The following is a 24259-nucleotide window of genomic DNA, read 5'->3' on the forward strand; positions in this document are numbered from 1 at the left end:
CGTAGGAAAGCTCAAGAAATGCCTTTACAACACTGCATCAGACAGGTTATCTTCTGAATAAAAAAAAAGACTGGTTTTGGTGGGCTGCCAACATCAGAAAGAGAAACAAACAGTTTTTTACTTAAAATGGTAAATTATCATTGAAAAAGAGGGGAGAAAAGAAAGTGCAGTTCTAGAAGAAAAGTAAACAGACTTAAAAGCACTCTGTAAGACCTCTGCCACTGGTTAGTACTACCTGTAGGCAACAGGTACTGCAGTGAGAGCAACAGTGTTAGTGATAAGGATAAGGGCAACTTTTCACTTGTGAAAAACTATAAGACATTTCTTACATTCTCCAAAGAACTGTGTTTGTTTTTCACTCACAGGCATTGCTTGTTTTTCTCTAATAAAAACTACGCTCCTACGACCTACAAAGTTAATTAACTCCACAGAGATTGTAAACCTAAATTGGAAGAGCATTCCTTGTGCACGTAAGTCACGAGGATGAGTGATTATACCACCACCTTTTTAACCATCCAAAAAACTACCATGAAGCTTCATAATGACCCTAAATAAATATTTATCCCTATGTTTAAAGACAGGGGAATTTCAGCACAGATATGCAGCAACGTGCCTCAAGCTGTACAACAAGGGGTTTTCCTTAATGCAACCAGCAATCGCATTATATTCTCCCATTAGGAGCCTCCAGAGAGTTGTTTGGTCTAGGACATATTGGGATAAATCTCATAATTCCAGTCTTTCTGTGTTTGTAGATAAGTTTACCACAAAATTATTTATTACAGATTGGATTTAACGCTCCCAACTGAGATGTTGAATCAGACTTCTAATTTTTCCTCAGTGGTGAATAAACACTCCAGGAGTCTGAAAACATACGGAACTTTCTACCATTAGTCTGAACTTGAGATTTCTTATCAGTCTTATTGCTATTTTCAATATTTGCTTCCCTCCTTCGTTGTTGATTCTTTATATCAAACGTAAGAGAAAATGCTGACCAATAATCAGCATTTATTCCTATTTAGGTGTGCTAATGTGTCTACCACTACTTCGGTGGCTTTGAGTCCGTCCCAAGGCATCACCTGCTCTTCCTTGAGGACTGCACCTCCTATTCACAGCTCCCATGATCTCAGGCCATGGCAGGAGCCACATACAACCTCCTTTCACAACACATACATTAATCCTCTGACTACTTGTCCTACCAGAAATGCTTCATGGAAGCTCTCAGCACATTAAGCAACACCATGGTAACTACCAGAAGAGAGGGGTATGTCTATACTTAATTATAACTTCATCAACTTCTTTTAATGTGTCCACAGTTAAAAGGAAGCACTCGTAGCTAAAGCATATTAAACACAGGGAAACCTTTCTCCTTCAATTTTGTTTTTTTCATTAAAATTACAAGAATTGTGTGCACTGATGCCAAGGGAATTTCTAAAGATTTTCAAGCATACCCAAAAATAACTGGTACCTGCACACAGTCTGTTAAACAGTGTGAGACAAGTGCAGGGCTACACAGATTTGGCCAAGAAATGCTTATTTAATTGAAGAGCACACTTACAGAAATGAGGACAAAGCAGCAGCAGCCACATTGTATTCTTTACATTATGTACAAGATTTCCAGATACTTTGATATACAGGGAAGCCTTAGGTTAGCAGTTCACTAAAATCAAATACTGGGCTTATTTAAACTATCCACCTACTCCTACAAGATATGATACAAAATTCTGCCTGATGGTATCATCACTGGCACCTCTCCACTTCAATACAAAAAATCCATAAAGGAAGAACATTAAAATTTCTGTGTCATGCAATGATCTCAATGTGGAAACATAATCCTTGCTTTTAGAAGGAGTATAATCCCTAAAACAATTTAGAGATACATAATAGTCTAATCCATGCTAACAGTTTAGATCTACTCCTTTTCTGAATCCTACAGCACACTTGACTGTTCCAAAGCACCTAAACTATCAGTTTATAACAACAGGATAGTATTGCTATACTTTATAAAAATCACAGAAATTTTTAAGTCATTATGGTTATGGATTTTCAGAAGATCCTTTCTAATTGAGTTATTGCTAACTCCACTGAAATATAAAACAACACATCAAGGAAGCAAAACATTCAAAAAAACCACCAAAAAAATCCCAAAATAACAAAAACACACACACACAAACCCAACAACAAAAAACCACACAAAAGCAAACCAAAAATGCAAAACACAGACATATCATTACTTGAAAATGTACTAACAAAAAATATTTTTCAAGTTTTGTTAGAACTCCAATAATGCAGAAAATACATTAGGAAATGTGTATAAACATGACAGTACTCTGAACTGCACAATGACATGCTACCTTTTACACTAATTTGCTGTAGAATTTGTGACAATTCATTCAATAGAGTTTTTTTAATTTAAGTTTTAATGAGGCAAGTTTTCTACTTCTCATCAAAAAGTGCAATTACTATAACAGGCAATGTTGGTAAACTTATGCTTTATTCCTGAAAGCTAATTAACTTCTTTTCTTACACGAAGAAGTTGACACGCAGACTTGGCTTAACCTAAGCCTTCCTCAGATTCAATACCAGCAATTAACAGAAAAGTATTTTCCGCCTAATTCTGGAGAAGCAATGCCACTGAAACCACCTGTAGTTGCTGAGTTACTAACACTGATGCAGCACATGAAACAAGCCCCTTCTTCTATCCAACAACATAGCTCTGTCTGTGCCCAGAATCACAGAACTAGAGAATCATTTAGGTTGGAAAAGACCTAAAGATCATCGAGTCCGGCCATTAACCCAGCACTGCCAAGCCCATCACTAAATCATGTCCCTCGGTGTCATGTCTACAGTCTTTTAAACACTTCCAGGGATGGTGACTCCACCACTGCCCTGGGCACCCTGTTCCAATGCTTGACAACCTTTCTGGTGAAGAAACTGATCCCAATATTTAATGTAAACCTCTCCTGGTGCAACTTGAGGCTGTTTCCTCTTGTCTTATTGGTACCTGGGAGAAGTGACTGGCCCCCACGTGACTACAACCTTCTCTCAAGGAGTTGTAGAGAATGAGAAGGTTCCCCCAGAGCCTCCTTTTCTCCAGGCTGAGCCCCCCCAGCTCTCTCAGCTGCTCAGACCCTTCCCCAGCTCCGTTGCCCTTCTCTGGATTCACTCCAGCCCCTCAATGTCTTTCTTGTCACGAGGGGCCCAAAAGTGAACATAGGATTTGAGGTGCAGCCTCACCAGAGCCCAGTATAGGGCGACGGTCATTTGCCTAAATCTGCAATTAATACTTTTGGATGGATTCTAGAAATGGAAACAAGAGAAGAAAAAAGTCACACCAACAAGAATCTTTCAAACAGAAGGTATGAGAAGTTCAAATAAGCAACATTATCAAGGCATGAAATAACCATACTTTGACAAATTCTGCCCTATCAGCTGTAAGACTGGCATCCATTTGCTTTTAAGGTTACCAAACTTCCAGCTGATGGACTCCATAGCCTTCCTTTCCAGCATGACACAGAAAATGGAAGATAAGTTTACCCTTCAGTTAAGGACAAATCAGAAGTCTTTTTGAGTAAACTCAGTCAACCTGTACAGCATCAAAGTCTTTCATGAGGAAAATAAAAGTTTTTAGTCACCATGCTTGAGGAAAAAGAAGACCAGAGCTTGGATTAAACTTTTCTAAATCTGAAAATGGATTTTTTATGCCGCTGCTGCTCACCAGCAGTCACAAAAAAACCCTCTGATTTAATTAAAAATTTACAAAAGGATAATTTGTTTAATTATTGTCTAGCAAATCCCTGTGGAGTGCAGTGAAACTAATAAGATGCAGGTGAGTTTCCATCTGCAGCAGCCAGTAAATCTTTCTGCACCAAGAGAAATGCAGGCAATAAAAATACCAGGCAAGAGGATTCAAAATGAAACTTGAAATTAGGTGGAGTAAAGGAAATTATTCTCCTACAAAAACATACACTGACATAAAATCAGTGAAGAACTCTGTTTCAGGAATATTAAATCCTTTACAGTAATTTTTGTAGTTCTCATCATTATCTGGCCATTAGAGTAAAAACCACATTTCCGGGTTTTCAGACTTGAGGAGGAAGTCTAGGACCAGGAGGAAGGCTGATGGGCTACATTTGCAGAGAATTGGAATACAGACTTGAAAGAAAAGAGGAAAAGAGAAGAACAACAAAAAAAAAATTACACAGGAAGGGTGGGAGAGAAGGAAAATGAAGAGGCATTTCCTGAATGATCTTGGCAAAAATGAAATTAGGAGATAACTTAGAAAACAAAACACAGTAACGGCCCTTCCAGCACAGACTGAGTATTCCCCCAGTTGAGATCCCAGACAGAACAACAGGCACGTGGTGGTACCACAGCACGTGGTGGTACTGCTCCAGGATGGCTTCTCAGCTCCCAGGATGGCTTCTCAGCTCCCAGGGCAGCTCCTGAACCAGAGGTGGCACCTCATCAGCGGCAGGAAAATCCACCTATCTCTAATTGTTTAAGGAATCCAGGTAACCTTTTGGCATCCACAGCTTCCTACAGTTTACCCTGTTTATTTGACACTGCAAAGTGCTCTGTATGTTTGATATCTGCCAACAGTACTTTCATCTGATACCAGTTCATTCTGGTGTTATCAGAGATTAATTACCATTCCTCTGCCTGAAAAATGACAGATGACCTTGAGAAGGAAACATTATACTGTATCCACCATCCCCACTCTTTCTTTTCCAAGCTGAAATGTCCTAGTCAATGTAATTATTCCACATACGGAAGCTGTTCTGTATCTTTGATCACTCTTGTTAAACTCCTCTTTGTAACTTCTAGTCCTGGCACAAGGAAAAAATACAGGGAAAGCCAGAAGAAAACACAAAGGTAACAGAAGCAGAGAGTTTGCTTAAGCAGTACTCCTTAGAAGGTTAAATTATTAATTAGCAAAACCTGCCAACTATATGCAGCATATACACAAGACTACTTTCCCAGCACACATGGGAGTTTGATTTTAAATATAATAAATTTAAAATAGTCTAATTTATGTTCATAAAACCACTGGTATCAGTTTATACCACAATCCCTAATCCTGCCTCCCCAATGGCTCATGGGGACATTTAGGGACTAGAATTTGGAACAGAGTTCTTCTCTGGGTATTAGAGTTTCTCAACTGCCAGAAAGCAGCAATTTGGCAAGCTTCTTGAGCCAAAAAGGCACCAAAGAAAAAAGCAAAGCATTTAATAGCCATGGCATAGATCCTTCCTCCTCCTTGATTCCATGTATTCCTTGGTTCCAAAGCATCTTGCGACAGTGAGTCCCAAAAATGAGTTGTTCATTGTGTGAAACAAACAAACAAACAAACGACCCAACCAACAAACAAACCCAGGTTCTTCTGTTTGCCTTAAGCTCAATAATTTCACTAGGCACTGCTTTCCTTTTCAGTGCTGAAAAAACCCAGTGAATATTCTTTCCCTTGTTAGCCTTTTCTATACTGTTGTGGTTTTACAGGTTTCTATTGTACCTTCATCTCAGTTGCCTCTTCTCTAAAACTAAACTAAACAGTTCTAATTCATTTAGTCTCCCTTAACACAAGAGCCACATCCTCTCTTTGGACATTTTTTTCATGGGTACCCTTATTTCCTGTTTTATTATAGGTTTTCCAGAACCTTTGTATAACAGCAACTGCAGAGTGGATCATTTCCAGAACAGGGAGCCCAGTGGATGTAGAGTTATCTTCAGGTCAGGTTAAAAAGTACTGTCCATGTATTTCTTAATCCAATCTCAATATAAAGACTGTGAGAAATAAGAGGAATAACTCTGCTGGCCTTCTAACCCACATCATCTCTATCAGAAAATGGTCACACATTAACTCACATGTGTATATTTTTCTTCCCCAAGCCTGAAGAATTCCTATGAAACACAGTGCTATGAAAGCACTATCATTTGTTGCACAGTAATTACTACCTGTAGTTCTTAGGAAAATACAAGTGCACCTTTTTCAGTACTGCCATACAAGTATCAACACACACTGCAACAGGTGCAGAGCTCTTCTATAATAGTGAAAGCAAGACTTTCAGAAAAGACATGTTTCCTAAAGAAATAACTGTGCTACAGAGATCACAGTTCAACGGAAAATCATGGCCATGAGAAGAAATGCAGGGAAAAATGTTGGGACATGCTTTAAAATATAACACCTATTGTAAAAATGCATATATATATATATATATATATATAAAACTTTTAAGCAAATTACTTCAATAAGCAGCACTAAAACAACTCTTGATATTCAGCTGATCTTACCTGCTCCTGAGACTCGCATACAGAGAACTTCACATCCAACTAAAGCACAAGTGTTTTTAAGTTATTAAAATATCTTCTTTGAAGGTACCCAACAAGAATGCTAGTTCCATGAACACTGACATTCTTTCAGCTTTCCAGGGTTTCAACCCTTCTTGCTATCTCAGTGATGATTTCAGGTTCCTGCTCCATTGTAGGAAAAACAACAGATGTCCGAAAGAACTGATGCAGCACACTGAAAAGCCTGAACACACAAGATTCCTAATTAAAGTAATAGGGCATTATATAAATTGACTGACAGACCACAATGCCTAAAAATGTGTTTATTATTGCCATTATAATTAGTGGGCTAAACCTGAACTCATTCTGCCAATACTAATTAATATCATCTATGGCCTGTTCAAAGAAGCCCCGATGATCACAGACAATTTGGAATTCAGTAGATGTTAAGATGGTGCCACTTCACACATGCTCATCAACCCTAAATTACAACAGCCACATAAAGTAGTTGATCGGAGTAGTATATTTCCCAAACTTTGGAGTTAAATCTTCAAGGAAATGAAAATTTTAACAGCCTTTGAAACTTGGCTATGTGATACATTTATGTTTCTGAGTCCCTTCAGTTAAGCCTTCAGCCCTCTGGCTCCATTTTGGGGAAGTATTTGTAGATCTTCTTCTGTTTTTTGTTTAGGTTTTTATATGCTTTGAAGAAAAACCACCAGGAAGTCTCACTGACATCCCAAATGAATAAAGCAGCTTGCATTACAGTATTATTATTCCAGATAAAAACCATCCTGGGTTTCCCCCTCAGTGTAAATTTATCTTTTAAAAGCTAACACATGATACTAACAAAATAAAATCCTAGCAAGACAGAGCAGATATAGCTTTAAATTAAGTTAATGGATGAAAACCTAACACTAATATCCACTATTACCTAATTCTTTTTTACATTTTAGGAGCACAGGATTGGAAGAGACTTCCAAGGTCACCACATGCAGGCTCTGCTTCTCCAAGAAACTCTAATATGTTAATTCCTTCCTAAAATGCAAGCTCTGCCTTAAGGCAATCAGACTTTTTTCTTGATCAGGGTCCGGAACGTCACTGCTGACAGAACCATTCCCATTTCCAGACCAACAGGTGATTCATCTCTATTTACCCTTGTGCTAACATTGTACTCAAAGACAAGTTAGTTCCTATTAAGAAAAAAACAAAGAGCAAATTTATGTACTGAAAAGTAAATGCAGTGAAATAAAAAAAAAACCAACAACAAATCCACCAAAACAGCAAAGTCAACCTCTCTATCCTTTCCCAACACTTAATTCATCTCTCCTGGGTAACACCAAACCCCAACTTTGCATCTATTTAATTTCCTGAGGTTTTTTCCCCTCTTCAGCAGATAACCCAAATTCTACCCTATATCCTACAAGATGTCTCACCAGGGCCTTAGGCAATAGCACACAGCACTCCTTATTTCACCCACCACATTTTAGGATGCATTTCCTTTCCCTCAAATCACGTAATTACTACATGATCATCCAATACATCCGGTTGTCTTCCTCCTTAGTCACAGCCAACTGCTGAGTTCCCAGCATACAGCAAAAATCCTTCCAGCCCATAATGCTGTGGCTAAAATGCTATTTGGAGACAGCACAACAGAAATGTGATGAAATTTAGCCAATGATATGTGGCCCATACTGTGTAATTCTGGCTGGGAAATGACTCCAAAGTTTGTGACATCGCCCAATTTAACCAGCATACATTTGTTTTTTACTGATAATATTGCCATAAATAATAACTAAGACTGGCCTTAAGATAAAATCCATGAAGAATATAATGATTACAACATTCCAGTTTAAAACTTGCATTTTCTCTCCCTTTTAGCCAGTTATTTCCCTAATGAAGTCCAACCCTGAGATCTGTTACACTTTTTCTACAAAATTCAGTTAGTGAAGAAGGCATAAAGTAACAACCTTCCCTTGTTAAAACCTTCCCTTGTAAAACCTGATTCCATTTACTCCATTTAACATTTACCTCCACATCTAATTATTTCTTCCTCCTAAGATTTCCTCTTACATCTGCCATGTGAATCATATTATCTTCATAATTAAATATGAATAAGAGACTTTGTATTCTGCAATCCTGTAGGGCTATTTCTGACTTGTTAGGATTAAAGAAAACACAAAATATGGCAAACACAAATGAAAATCTACTTTTTTGCAGGGTGTAATAATGGAAGATATACACTTCCCTGACTTGAGCATTTTAATTTTGCTCTGTATCAATTGACATCACCGTCCTCATTGGAAAGTGAGCGGAAGGATTAATTCCTAAGTAAGGACAGAGAAAATATTTGTCCGTGTCTTAGAATTTCTTTCCTTTTCCTTCTTTTAGGTGCAAGAACAAGTTCTGATATTTTCTTTGCAAGGTCTAATTCAGATTTGTATCTTTATCTACGCTTGTTGATATGCAAATCTACAGTTTCCGTATCTACAGTTCACACAAGGTTAAGAGTCAGGTTGCATTCAAGCAGCTTTTAATTGAACTCTGATGACCAGGGCTCCTCCTAATTAAAAAAAAGTTCAGACCACAAGTCTTGAGACTGACTTTTTTTACAAAGAACATGCAGCAGAACCTATCAGTGAGTGTTTTGACAGGGAAACCAGGACCTCACACAACCCCTTCATGTCCACCCCAGTCTCCTACACACCTAAGTGTGGAGACACAAAACTCAATTCTGTTCAGAGCAGCACAAAATCCAATTTGACTTATGAAGGTTTAGAAGCACATTAAATGAGTCATGACTTACTTGTTGCACCTCAGTTTATCAGAGACATTTTCCTGCTGGACCACAAAAAATTTGTATCGAAAGGAAACAGGTGGTAGGAGGGAAGAGGAAGGACAAATAAAAACATAAACAAAAAAAGCACACAGCCCAAAAATTCCAGTAGGACTTAAGGAAACAATGTGAAAGATACTGATCGGCAAATACTGCTTTCCTTGTTCCAGCTGGTCTGTTAAGATTAAATCTCCCCAAACCAAGATCCAGCATCAGCATTGATATGAAACCCTGAACAAATCTAGCCTAGAGAAGAAGGAAGGGGACCTGGAACAGAAACATCATGCAACTGCTCTCCAGCTGGAAAGAACACATCACATGGCACTGAAGGCCACTTCTTCCTGCTCTGTGACAAAGGCTGCAATCACAGAAACAAATTAGATGGAAGTACCTCTTAACCTATTAAAGAAAGCCTTTATTCTTTTAAGTTTTGTTTGTGGTTAGCACATTAAGTCTTTCTTTAGAAACGCAACTATTGAAGAGAGTTGTTATTTAGTTTAACTAAATGCCATTTCCAAAAGCTTTTGCAAGACTTGAGATGAATTCCTAAGAAAGCTTTGTCCAGATGGAGAACTGTACGTAAGGAGAACTACCATAAACTGGGTTTGTATTATCATTTTCACAGAAAAAATGATCAATATTCAGACAGTTACTGGATAAAACTAAGCCTCAGTAGGGAATCCTTGACCTTGTTTGCAGACTGGGGAGATGGATATGCCTGGAGTGGCTCTTTGATAGAACTGGACTCCACATAGATAAATGTATGTTATGCATCTGGTGCTGTAATTGGCAGACTTTATACATAAGGCACATATTGCTCAGCCTTGCCTGTTCATATAAAATGTCATAATAACCTTTATATTTTGCATGGGATATAAATTTGTAAAGAAATCTACACACGCTCTTTTGTCCTGCTTTTCCTCTTTGAATTTCCAGCTTATTATTAAGGCATCCACAAAGGTCACCTTGGACAGCAATGGAGAGTCAAAGGGAACTCTTCTCCATTGGCTGTGTCCTTTCATGACTTTAGAGAAGAAAGGTGTGGCAAGAGCACGTGCCCCTAGAGCACACAACGCTGCAACGAGCTAAAGTTTACACATGGACACAGAATTACAACAGAAGGTGCCATCTCTCAGTACAGCACACAGTTTGGCCATCAGCCACATGCTGAAGCTGGACAGTTCTGGGAGCCTGCTCAGCCAAGGTATATTCTGAAGGTGCCTCAATAAAGCTGAATCTCTCCACTGGAAGTCAAGCACATGGCTCAGTTACCCTTCCTTCTCAGGGTCTTGTGCAGACTGGCTTTCTCTGCTTAGGCTGGTAAACAAAGTGTTGTAGCATCTCCTGTATTTGAGACTGAGCATCATGCTTTGACATTTGAACCCTGCAGTTCTCAAACTCCTTATCACCCTGTGTCATATCATCACACACTTGTACACCCATCTGCTCCACGCTATCCACTCACTCTTCTGTAACACTGAGTGCCAAAAATAATCCTGAAAGAGAAACCTGAAACAGAAACTACTTCATGCCTTACACTAATCATAAACTAAAATCTACCTTCTTATCAGGATACAATATTGTACCTTGAAGGAATAAGAGGTTTCTTCCCCCATAAGAAAACCACCATTTCCCCCAGCAGGCGACAAAAGGGAAGGGTCAACACTATGCTGAAATGAAGGTGAGGCAGGCAGCCAGAGCTCCCAGGCTGCAGCAATGCCTAATGGCTTAGTTGCCTCACACATAACCTCATTCCTCATCTCATGCTTCAAGTCACTACCAAGGTCTAACAACATAATTAGAGGTTTCCTGCAATGAGTGGCAAATGCAGGTGATCTACTTTGAATGCAACCACTATAGCAGTGCTAAGTAGCAAGGAAGCAGAACACAGGCTAACGAACAATTTCAAGGGCAGAGGTTGCTCAGTATTTATCCAGAAATCACATTAGAACTATTCTTTTTTTCCCCACCTGACTTGTTCGAAATTTAATCAATTCTGATAAGAATATGGCTACAAAACTACACACAGAGTCATTCAACTATTCTGTGAGGAGCAACAGTTTAACTATTGCCCGGTGTTTCTCTTACTATGCCTTTCAACACAGTAAAACTCTGTGAGGGGAAAGGCATCATCCTCTGGCACCATTCCCTTTGAGAGCAGCAGACAGTACTGCCCAGGGGATTTCAGATCAAGGAAAGGATCACTCTCCCAAACTAAGGCTTCTGAGATCAAGTCATGTACGTGCCCAGTGCTGTCAATACACTTGCAATCCTACAACAGCACCAAGGAGTGAAAAGCCAAAACAAAGACACTAAATAACTTATTCACACATCAAACATGGAGACAGCCAAGGATATAAATTCTCTTCCCCAAAGAGAATTTCTGATTGTTTATTTTAAACTGAGAAGCAAAAAGCATGTGGCAATTATAAAAAAAATTCATTATGTCCAATAAGGTGGACATAATTTTCCCCCTATTGTATAACATATTTTACTCCTTTTACTTCTCTTTTTCTGTTAGGTCTGTGAAACAAAGTCTGGAAGAAACTGCAGCTGACTGTATAAAATAAAGTGTTGATCACAACGATTTTTTTTTTTTTCACAAAATGTTTTATGCACATAGGAAACAGGTACGTAAAAGAGAGGGTTAATTTGAAATCTTAATGTTGTTCTTTTGAACAAAAAAACCAAAACAAAACACAACAAAACCAAAATGCCTTCCCCTTACTCACCCAATTTATCTCAGCAGTGACAATTTTCTAAATTAGTTCAGTGAAGACCTCCCAGTCCTGCAGTAACCTTCACAGACAAATGAGCTAAGAAATACTTATTCTTGTATCTATTTCCCCACTTTCATCAGGAGAAATACTCCTTATAGGGAATAACTGAATATGCAAAACAATGAAAAACATTGTTTCTATACCTGCACTTTCATTTTGGCTAGCTCTGTAAACAACATGCAAATGTCAAATTTCTGAGCAGATCTTTGCAAATCATATTTTCACAAATAAGTTCTGTCCCATACATACACATGTAAACAATTTTAAGGTTCCAGTTCTCATGTCTTTGAAAGGAAATCACCAAGAAACAAACCCAAAAGTTTCTATAGAGGAAGGGGCACAAAATGAAGAGAAAAATTCTTAACTTTTTTTAAATTGAGGAAAATTCTTACCTTTTTTTTTTTTAATTGAGAAAGACTGGTTGTTTTCATCAGTGTCACAAACTGCTTGACGTCCTCAAATATTTTGTTTGAAATAAACAGTGTAATGGATTATAATGGAACACGTTTTGTGCTGAATTACGTAACAGAAAAGGTATGCAAGTTTAATCAACTATTACTTAGCATATTCCCCACTTGAAGTCAGGCAGTGTTCACACTACAACTCACACATTCCTCAACCCTTTAAACGATCCGAGATTACCAGACACTCCCGGCGTATCCCCACTCCAAATTACACTGCAGTGATGCCTCTGCCGTGTCTCTCCCAGCCTCACAGCACAGGTGGGGCTACGGGAAGCGATCTGCAGCAAAGTGACCACAACGCCGCTGCAGGTACCAAAAAACACACACAAAAACCAGCCAAACCTCCCACCCCGACCTGAGCAAACCGAGCGCGGCTACTCACCGTTCATGGCTGTGGGAAACTGAGCCATCATGGTCCCGGATCTGCCTTGCTAGCTCTTAGCCATCTGCAACATAAAAACATCGTGCCATTAATAATGCAACAAGGGCAAAACTGCGCTGCGCTCCCGCTGAGCGGGGGAACGTCCGTCCCTTCAGCTCCCACTTCCGACAGCAAACAATGCCCGGCTTGGGGCTGCTGCTGAACCAGCTGAATTTACACTGGGGAGGGGGGGGGGGGAATTTTTTTGTCTTTTTCTCTCTTTTTTTTTTCTATAGGCTATGCAGTGCAGTCCTGGACCTTGTGGCACATTCTTAAAGGAAAACAGTACCAACTGTTTAGCAACTGCTGCATGATGTACACAAACAGTTGCCAGAACATATGGCTGGGGACAGCCTTCTCCTGGCGGGAGCAAAGGCTTGGGGTCCCAGCAGATCTTTGCCAGCTCTCCCTGGTAAATATTTATGTATATCAGAAAAAAACAGTGCAATCCTGAGCTCTGTAACCAAAAGCTTCTGCTGAGAAAAGTGGAAGAACAATTATTATTCAAATTCACCCATTCCACTACTCCACGCACTATTAACAAAGAAAACACTCTTACATGATGTATTCTGAAAAAAAGACTTGTCCTAATAAAAGTCTGTCACCAGCCAGTTTTCCAGGAGCAATACTATGAAGTTATTCCTTTTCCTGAGCTACTGCATAAAGACTCAAAGCAGCATTTAAAGAGCCTCAACAGAATTTACTTTCATAATAAATACCAGAGTACTAAGACAAGTTTTGGTTTTTTTTAGTATGTATCCTTTCAAGATAACAATAACAATAATTATCTTGAAATAATAATAATTCTTCTTAATAATAATTCACCTGTAATAATAATTCTTTAGAATTGCAAAATATTCACTAATACTTATCTGAGGTAAAAGCATAAAAAAATTCACTGCTATAAAAACATAGAACTAAGACAATGCAGCGAGCTTGTACTTTGGATGAGACAATTTTAGTTAAATACTGAAATATATCCATCATTATCCTTGTGCTCTATGTGGAGAAATTATTGTACATGATGAGGCTACAGAAAGGAAATATTTAAAAAAACCCAAACAAACAATCCTCTTCAGACACCAAACCTTCTCCCCACACCAAAAAAAACCCAAAACCAAACCAAATATACATACAAACAAACAAAATCCACCCAACTCTTCCCCTCTCAATACAACCACAGGTTTTAATATTAAGTACGGAAATATCATATTCCCCTATTTCCCATACTCCCTTCCTCTGCATGAAAACTCCTGTGCATCTCATCACAAAAATCACAGAACTGGAAAGCACTGTGGTTCCACCTTTTTGTACCTATTGCACATTTCTTCACTAAAAACAAGAGTCTAGGATCTGTGGCTACACACACACACACACACATACATATTTAAAAAAAGTAAATGGAATAGTTGGTGAGTCCAAATGATCTCTCACAGAGACATTAGGTATCAACTGCACAAAGATGTAAAAAGGAAGCATGGATCTGTTCCAAGACATGAACCTACCAAGCAATCTACCAAGGGACACTTGAAATCTATAAATAGCCTTCCCAAAAAATGCTGCCACGGTTGTCAAGCATTTCTCCAGCACACTTCTCTGCAAAAGCTGTTCTCTCAAGAAGGTCTAAAAGAAAACTTGAAACCATGACACAGAAGCAGAATGCTGGAGAACACCCCCAGAATCAGCAGATTTCCACCTTCATGTGACTTGCTCCAGATTTAGTCTTACTGAAGAAGAGCTACACATCTGATCTTTCCTCCAGCTCACTTTATCCTCTTACTTTCAGTCTGCTTTTAGGTTTCTTTGAATGAGTAATCACAACAGAATCACAAAAACATAGAATATCCCAAGTAGGAAGGGACACAGGAAGATCACTGAGCCCAACTTCAGACTCCACACAGGGCACTAAAAATTATCCCATGATGTAACTAAAGAGCATTGCCCAAACACTTCATGAACACCAACTGGTTTGGGGCCATGACCCCTTCCCTGGGGAGCTTGTTCTTGTGCATGACCACCCTCTCAGTGGAGAACTTTTTCCTTACACCCAATCTCAAGTTACCAGACACAGCTTTAAGCCCTGTCACCTGGGAGGAGAGAGCAGCACCTCCCTGACTCTCCCATAATGAGGGAGCTGTAGACAGCAAGGTCACCCCTCAGTCTCGTCCCTAAGCTGAACAGACCTAGTGTCCTCAGCTGCTCCTCAAAAGTCTTGCCCTCTAGTCCTTTCACCATCTTTGTTTCCCTCTTTTGGATACATTCTGATACTTTTATATCCTTCTTACATTCTGAGGCCCAAAATGCACACAGTACTTGAGGTGAGGCCTCACAATACAAATCTGATAATAATCAGACAATACAGGTCTCATAATAAACTGATTAACTCTTAAAGCCCAAAAATCTTAAGATATATATTTTTAAAATACTTCATACAACTCACAGTTACAGAGAAAGTCAGATTTTTGCCTTGTTTTTGCTGAAATGGCTCATGTAGACTGAACTTCCAAAACCCTCAACTGCTGACCACAGGAGTGTGAGAAGTGACCCAGGCAACTTCATGCGCACAAAATGTGGAAACCCCCTCCCCCTCATTTTGATGTCCCTAGAGTCTCAACTATACCATATTTTAAAATCAATTTCAACTGAAAAATCTTGAGGGCTTTGACCTCACTTTAGCTTGGTGAGGGTCCTTCCTATTTATGAAAGCTCTGTATCTACAGAGCACACGAGTCCCTGGTTCATTTCCATCAGACTGAGTAACTTCTTGGATATAAGAAGAAAAGTCTTCACTGTGAGGGTGTTGAGGTGCTGGCACAGGTTGCCCAGAGAAGCTGTGGCTGCCCCATCCCTGGAAGTGTTCAAGGCCAGGCTGGATGGGGCTCTCAGCAACCTGGTCTAGTGGAAGGGGCCAATGGCAGGGGGTTTGAAACAAGATGATCTTTAAAGGTCCCTTCCAACCCAAACAATTCTGTGATTCTGTGATAACAGAAGTTTCATAGCTCACATCAGGCAGAATTAGAAGTTGTAGTCAGACACTGAGTACAGCACTCCCAAGTTATCCTCCACACCATTATCTGTCCTCTCAAAAGAAGCAGTCCAGGATCAGACATTCTAATGCCACAGTCTTTGACACTCTGTTTCAGTGCAACACTCCCAAAAATAATGAACATTGCAGGCCAAATTCTCAACGCAGGATTTTTCAGCATAACCTGAAAATTCCCCAAGTTTCCCAAGCTTGGGTTTGACCCAAGCTGGTAAGTCTGCACTGGGCATTGCCATGTAGATGTACCATCCTTAGGTCCAAAAACAAGAGCGAACTGTCCAGCAAGTCTTACTGAGAGTACATTACAGCAATGATATGTGATTAAATTATGATTTAGCTCTGTTGTCTCACTATTATGTCTATATGCAGAACTTGTCATATTTTAAATAAATACTAAATCCGAAAGGCACCAAAACCCTCCTACATTGAGCCTCACAAATAGCAAAAACTATGACTTAAAGAAGCAACCAAAAATCATAAATGAGTTTTTTACAAGATTTCATATCTCACCAGCACTGAGACCCCATTTTATCTCTTTGCACAGATCCATTTCATTTGAACACCAGGGTTACACCAAGCACACATGCTTCTCTGGTGACAGATTCTGAAGTTGTACTGATAAGCAAAAAAAGGAAAAATAGAAGTATTGCTGCAACATAATTTCTCCTCATTATTTTTTTTTTTTTTAGAGAAGGAGGAAACAGCCCAGTAAACTTGAAGTCTACAAAATTTTTTCAAAAGTCTGTGAAAACAATCCTTCTCAAAGTATGGAGTTTGTCCTCAACAAGTATTCTGCCTTCCACGTCCCCACAGTATATCACAAAGGCTTGGAGATTACGCACATATCAAAGTTAAAAGCTGCTTATTTTTACAAATTCCAAATAAAGTTGCTCCAGTTGCCATCTATAAAGATCTAAACGTGTAAAAGCACCTTACATCTTTGGGACACAGGTGCAAACCACTTATGTAGCATGAAAATCTCAGCAAAATATTCTTCAAGTCAAATTTATGTTTTTTTAGAATCATTTCAATAACTTCTAAACATTAATGGGTGTGAAAGCTGTTAATTTCCAAAAAACCTTACTACACAATACTACAGAGAAAGCCAATGCCATATAAAAATGTTCACTAAAGGAAAAAAATAAAAATCAAGAAAATACTATAACCATTATCCCAAACTGATGATACAGGTGAAATCACGGCCATCACCACCAGAATATTTCACAGAAAATTATGTGTTTTTCCAAAATGTTCTAGGAGAGGTGCTTGGTGAACTCAGCCATCAGTCATAAGAAACTGTGGCAGCCACAGCACAAAATCCGTGTTGTAACAACAGGATCAAACATCCCTGTGAACATCATAGACGACATTAAGTCCTGCTGCCATTTAGGGTGAAAACAGGAAAACTTGGATCTTACATTTAAATAGCAGAACAGCAAGTTCTTGTAAACAAACCATCTGACTAGTCCCAATGTTTAAAGCACTAATTGTTTTCACAAACTGACCTGCCAAACTGCAACTGCTGTTCCCTCTCTCAGAGTTCATTATAGTTGATACAAATTGGGAAAACAAATTAGGAGATTGCAAGAAGCAGGGGGGACCTCAGGACTATGCTGAAGGCATTAGAAAACATTAGCTAGAGCTGGGCACACGGCAGGAGAAAGGGAAAAGAAAAAGCTTCTTTCCTATCACGGGTATATTGCCATTATATGAAGAACAGCCTTACCACAATCTTTGTTAATATTTATATTTGCACCAATTTTTTTTCAAAATATTTCTCAGAAAAACCACAACCACATAGTTTTAGTAGGAATGAAAGTCTGGTGCAACAAGCTCTGTCTGGAAGAAAGAAAATACCATGGAAGCAGCACGTGTGGACACACTACTAACTACTCTTTTCCTTTCCCCAAGAGCAGGAAGAAGATATACTGCAGATTTTTGCTGCACTAACCAATTAGCAAGGACAGAGACTGCAGTACTAGTTGACCATTTTACTCTTTACAACACCTGTAGACCTGGACAATTCAAAGACGACTCATTAGTATCTGCAGAACAAACAGTGACAGTGTAATAGCCCATGTAGTTGTTCCCTGGTATTTTTTGATTACTCTCTTGAAAATGAGAGAATAATATGCATTAGTAAGGCATTATTAACCAGCACGGAATACAATTTATCTTTTTGCAAGACATATTGGTAGGACAGTTTACTAATTAAAAAAAAAAGAAACAAAAAACAAAGAAAAACATCAGAATATTTTGTCAGGCCAAGCATTTATCTCCTTTATACAGTGGAGTTATACACAGTGACATGGCCTTTTCAAAATGCACTGTGCCCAACTTCACGAAGTCCACCCACTCTGATAACGAATGAATGACATCAGTGACAAAACGGAGAAGTCTATCCCGGGTAGCACATTGCTGGCTCTTCCTGCTCTCCTCTGCCACTGTGGATAGCAGTACTGAAAGCCTAAGTTAATATTTTGACATTCCAAGAAGAAAAAAAAAAAAAAGGGCTAAATATTTTACTTCTTACCCCTATGGTACAAAGTCCCTTCCTTGCTCACTGTGAAAGAGCAACTTCCTTCCCAACAGTTATCCAGACAGAACACAAAAAGTATTTTTTTGACAAATATCCTTCTGCCCACCTTGCCCAGCTAACAGGCTCTCTGAACATACTGACCATGCAAAATACAGGAATCTCTGTTTCTGTTCAAAAAACAGAATTGTGTGGTCAGTATTGCTGGGTTTACTCTGTTTCTTACACAGCTGCTCAGCTGTGAAAGCACCCATTCAAAGTATCAAGATACAGTTCAGCTCTCTCCTCTGTCTCTGGAGATTAAAGCTGATCTTTCCTTCCTCCTAGGAGAGGGTTTTCCCCCATTTTACTGCACAGTCATTCAAGGAAACTCATGAGCAGTGTTTGAAATAGTAACGTCAACTCAGGATTTCAATCTCCTAAGTGAAATTCTTTACCATTAAGACAGAAATCTGCAAGTCCCTCTCTCTCTGTCCATGCCCGTCCAGCTTTGATTCTTCTTTGCGAAGTAGAAATTATTCTGAGGGAGGGAATGAGAATCCCACTTCAGGAAGCTCACTATTTAAATCCCTGGCCCTTCTCCCAGGAGACATGTACATGAACTTCCTCAGGAAAAGATGGGAATTGAACTCAGCTCTGTCACGCCCTGGAAGAACACATTCACTAATCTGATCCCAGACACAGACAGACATCACTCCCTCTGCTTGCTTTGCTTAAAATGGAAAAGAAAAATAGCAAAAAGGAGAGTGTAGACTATTTATAACTTTGAGGGTTTTTTAAAGGCTCTGAGCTTCTACCTTTGAGAAGCCTGCACAACGTAACCTTCCCAGAGAGCTGAGTGAGATACACTTGCTCCTGAACGGGTGGTAACTTAAAATACACTCTTGCCTTTTTTTGCTTCCTACTTTCTAATTTACATGACTCCCCATTCCATATGTTGTTTTTTCTAGATCCTCTTTTGAGACACACCAATTCTCACACCTAATTATTTGCAAGCGTTGTACAAGCGCTCTAAAATGCTGTTTGGTGAGGTCCACACATCTTGAAACCTGCAGTTCTCAACTTCCACGTTTCAACTCCTAATTTATGTCAATGTGGGCTTAGGCAGGACATAAGTATTTGATGAGTTTTCTCTTCTTTTCATTATTTTCTTACTTCAACCGTGACTGGAAACATTCAGAGCCTATTACTTTTAAGCTTATTCATTTGAAATCTTGCCATCTTAAGAGGAAATTTTTGAGCCCACTCCTGTCCTTCCATCAGAAGCAAAATCTGCCTCCTAACAGAGGGGGAAAAAAAAAATCTAACAGAATAATTCTTATTGTTATCTTCTCCTTACAATAGAAGAGATGCTATTTGACTTGCTGCTCAGCTTTCAGCCCCAGATAATAGTGCAAAACATACAGGACGTCTAAGGGACTGCTATAAGCTGAGCATAAAACAACAGATACATGGGCAGTCTCTGTGCTCAGCAGAAAACAATCTCTCACCATTTATAAAACTAATGAAGGTAAAACATTCAGTGAGACTCAATTTACATTTTAGCTATGTATTTTCAAGCTGGTCAGGTGCACAAAACCATCACACACAACTTCTCAAAACTGAATGAGATGACAAGCAGAGAGGAGAAAGGCCACAAGAGGCCTTCAAAGCAAAGCAATGGTGTTTATCTCTGATGAATCAAAAAAACGGAAACCTCATGAGAGAAAAAGAAAAGAGTAGCATAAGGCAGTCAAAACAGGGAAAAATAATTAGGTAGCATTATTTCAGATAGGTAAAAATGCAGTCCCCACTCCCAACTCCACTCTCATCCACAAGTGTCACCCACGCTCTATTACCAAGAACAGTCCTTCAAAGCATCCAGCTGAAATTTGGTCTCTTCAAACCTTTACCACTGAGCTCTACAGCATAGAGTAATAATGTTTCAACCACCACAAATTAATGTAATGAACTTAGGGAATCAATTATCACCTGTGTTAGACACACATCTCAACATCACGTAATGTCCTGAGGGACAAAAGTATCTCAGAGACTTGTCCTACCTCAAGAAACTCGTAAGAGTGTAATGGAAAAAGCAAGAGTTTTAGATTTTGAGCAGTAGAATTCTTGACCTTTGAAAGGTAAGACTAATAGTATTTAAATCAGTTCTGATTTTTTAAATACATTTATTAATATAGCCATAACAGCTCATTTGTTTTCACATTCCAATTGTAATACTTTTAGAAACAAAAATTAGTTAACTCCCATTTCCTGTTCTTCCCTTACTTAATGTGTATGCTGCTGAATCACTAACTGCAGATATCGCTCATGACTGATGCCACAGCATTTCACAGGCTCCACTTGCATCAGCCTCGAATATTTTCACTAGAAGAGCCAGTTCAGAATTATTTACCAGCTACTTCTGAAGCTGAAGCCACAACATCCCATATCAAAAATGTCTTAAGTCAAACTGGCTGCTCTCAGAATTGCTATTCCGAAGAAGCTGTGACTTTTCTGGATCAACCATGCCTTTTCAACTATCTGTAACTGCCAAAATATTTAAAAATAGTTCTCAGGTACTTGTGCTCTATAAGGTAATAAATGCCAACACTTTGTCCTGCTACTGTCATCATGTTACATCATTTGAATTTCATGTGTTGTTCTGAAAATAAGAGTTACACAACACTGTGCTCATCTATATATTAATGTTCAATCCATTATTCGAACTCCAGGATCCAAGTAACCAAGCTGGTCAGGTTGCTTTCCTATACTGACAAAGTTCTAAATATTCCCAATTTAAAGAAAAATGACATTTCATCAGCTCCATTTTTACTTTATAATTTTTATGTGACCTAATTCTCACCTTTATAACATTTGGTGCTAACGTCACAACAATACCAGAAAAACAAGTTACTACAGTCTCTGTACCATCCTGCAATGGGCAATACAACAAAGTATGTGTGGAAGTAAGAAGAACTGACAAAATAAAATCCCCCATCTCATTTTCTAGAGGCTTATCCTTAAATAAACCGAGAATAAAAAGAAACCAGAAACAACAAACCCCACAACCATCCTGATAAGACAAGTAAGACAAATGAATTAATGAAAGCAGTTACATTATAGGAACCAAGCAACCAGGATGCTCAAATTCTTAGCCTGGCATTCTAAGGGTAGAAGAGACGAGTAGTTAACATGTACTTTGATGAACCCCATCATCCAATGTGAACTAAGCTCAACTGAGGGGTATACTCTGCAAAGATCTTAAGTGCCTACAAGATTCATGAAAACAGGCAACCAGAGAAAGCACAACCAAATTTAGCGCCCTCAGTGAAGAGAAAGACTTCTGTGTGTTTGAGTACCAATATTAGACACCAGAGAATCCACATGCCAAAGGCTGCTCTAAATATACCAACAGCGTGAAAAAACTCAACACAAGCTCACATCTCATTAATCTCAAACAGCCACAGAAAACAAGGCTTCACTGCTCACAGCCGGCTTAAAATTTTGGCTTACCCTGCTCTGCCACTGGAAGGAACTTGAACTCACACATAGTATAAGCCTCCCAGTTCTATACTGATCAAGATTCAAAACCACCATTTCCAGAGGTAATCAGGTACCTGCAATATTTGCAACCAAGCACTTGAAAATTTCAGGATCACTTAAAACAGCTGCTTAGCACTTCCAAAAATCCAGCCAGGCACTCTAACACGAGTGCTTCCCCACAAAATAGACTGTTATGTCATCTATCACCATCAAATGTACATAAGGAAAATACAATTTTAAAAGGTGAAATTAAAAATATGTTTTTAAAGGTAAAAGGAATACAGTAACTACCCTATATCACCTCATACCTAGGATCAACCTCTGAACCTCAAAGTACACTTTGCGTTAAGTGTTTTACTGATATGCGATAGTTCTTGAAACAGGTCAGTCATAAAAAAAGAGAACTCTCTAATTAGCTCGACTTTATCTTTGTTATCTTAAAAATCACCAACCATCACCTAAAACGAAAAAGCTCAAGCAAGGTCACTAACTTTCCCACATCATTCAGACACATGACATGACCCCTCCAGTCTAAAAGCAACACTAGTGAGCAAACTATTGCTCTCACAACATTCACAGGACTAAACCAGTGTTTTCACAGTGTCTAAACCAAGCTTCCCCCCAAAACTTAAAAACATGGCAGGATCCATCATCTACTATCCTTTGCCAAAAGATGTGGCATTACAACGAACTGAAGACAGCTTTTGGAAGTCAAAATAACTTGAAAACAAGGAATTAGAGCAGTTGCATACATATATATGGAACAAATCACAGGGCCAGTGCTGCCAGGAACACGGGGTAATGTCACTGCAAGACCAAGCTCTGTGATTTATGGGAGGCCCTGGTGACTGATCAAGGATCTTGATGATGGGAAAAAGGCAAACATCAGACTCATCTTCTGGAAGGGCCAGTACACCAACACAGAAAGCTGCTAAATCTTACTTCAGTCCCTGGAAAGATAATGGAGCAAATCCCCTTGTGAGTCACCTGCAGATGCTTGAAGAACAAAAAAGTGATGGGAAACTGCCACCGTCCATCCAGGATGAACCACATCCAATACCTCATGGTTTTCTGTGTTGAGATGACTGGCTCTGTGAACGAGGGCACAGCAGCTTGTTTTGACTCTATGAAGGCTTTTAGTAAGGTCTTTCACAGTATCCTTAGAGCCAGACTGGTGGAATATAGTTTGAAAAGGTTCACTGTAATCTGAGTGGAAAACTTGCCTGATCACCAGACTCAAAGAGCTGTCATCAGTATTCCAAAATCCATCTGTTTGGAACTATTGATGTTCCCCAGGAATTGATACCATGGCCAGTACTGTTTAATGTCTTCACTGGCAATCTGGGCAATGGGCTGGGATGCACTCTGAGCAAGCATGGACACCAAACTGGGGAGGGCTGCCCAGTGAATTGGTGGGATCTCCACCCTCGGAAATAATCCAAACACAACCAGACACGGCTCTGAGGGACATAATCTGATCTGGCCATGCTTTTCACAAGAATTGGACCAGGTGATCTCCAGAAGTCTCTTCAAAAAAATATTATTCTGTAACTACATTTAAGGTTAATAAAAACAAATGGAAGCAGTTAAAAGCTATTTTAAAAACTGAGATGTCAGAGATCTTTCCTTTCAAGTGAAAATAGGCCAGAAATTAACATTAGAAATAAAGATGTCCAATCAAACTTCTGAACTAGTTTTCAAAAGGCAAAGAGAACAGCTCTGGCTTTTAAAAGAAAAAACTCATGAAAATCTGTTTTCACAAATTTTACATACTGAGTCTTTTGAGGTAACAGCAGATAATTTACTTGTAAACTGTTAACCAAACAGACCAGAGACCTCTGTCTCAATTTGGAAGAAGAACTAGTGCTCTGGACTACACTGCTCTTCAGGAACTCATCCCAAGGTCTTTTCCTGACAGCCACCTGTTTTCAAGGAGGGTGAAGGTTCTTGATAATGCCTCAAGCAAAGCATCACCTTTCACTTTCCAAACGCTGCTCCGTTTTCCTCACTAGCTCCTGAGAAGCAGTTCAATGAAGAAATACTGTCACCTACAGAACTTAGCTTCATTTTTCATAGCTGCTTCTTTCCTGTGGCATGAAACTAATTCAATTTTCAACATTATACAACAGAAATATTTGCAAAAACCCCTGCTGTAAGAACTGCTGTAGTCAAAGTCACTGTAATACCTGAATCTCAACAAATAAAGCTTTCTCATCAACACAGTTTAAAATCATCCCATGGGTCACTTCTGTCTTGATGTGACAAGGCATTTTTCTGCTTACAAGAAGAATGGTTAAAAAAAATAAACAGCCATAAAGCTTTGTTGTTTTGACCCGCACCTATAGCAGATAACCCTATTATTTTTATGATTA

At 39.0% G+C, this 24259-nt stretch overlaps 1 protein-coding gene across 1 annotated transcript in view; it reads right to left on the bottom strand.

Annotated features, from left to right (window-relative positions):
• Nucleotides 1-24259, bottom strand: part of ITSN2 (intersectin 2) — an 82978-nt gene that overhangs the window by 57072 nt on the left and 1647 nt on the right. The window contains 1 exon segment of the mRNA XM_032683941.1: nt 12748-12811. Within this exon segment, the coding sequence (XP_032539832.1) occupies nt 12748-12778 (31 nt within the window). The 5' untranslated portion in view covers nt 12779-12811.

Source organism: Chiroxiphia lanceolata, chromosome 3, assembly GCF_009829145.1.
Source record: "Chiroxiphia lanceolata isolate bChiLan1 chromosome 3, bChiLan1.pri, whole genome shotgun sequence".
In the NCBI taxonomy this organism is placed as follows: Eukaryota; Metazoa; Chordata; class Aves; order Passeriformes; family Pipridae; genus Chiroxiphia; species Chiroxiphia lanceolata.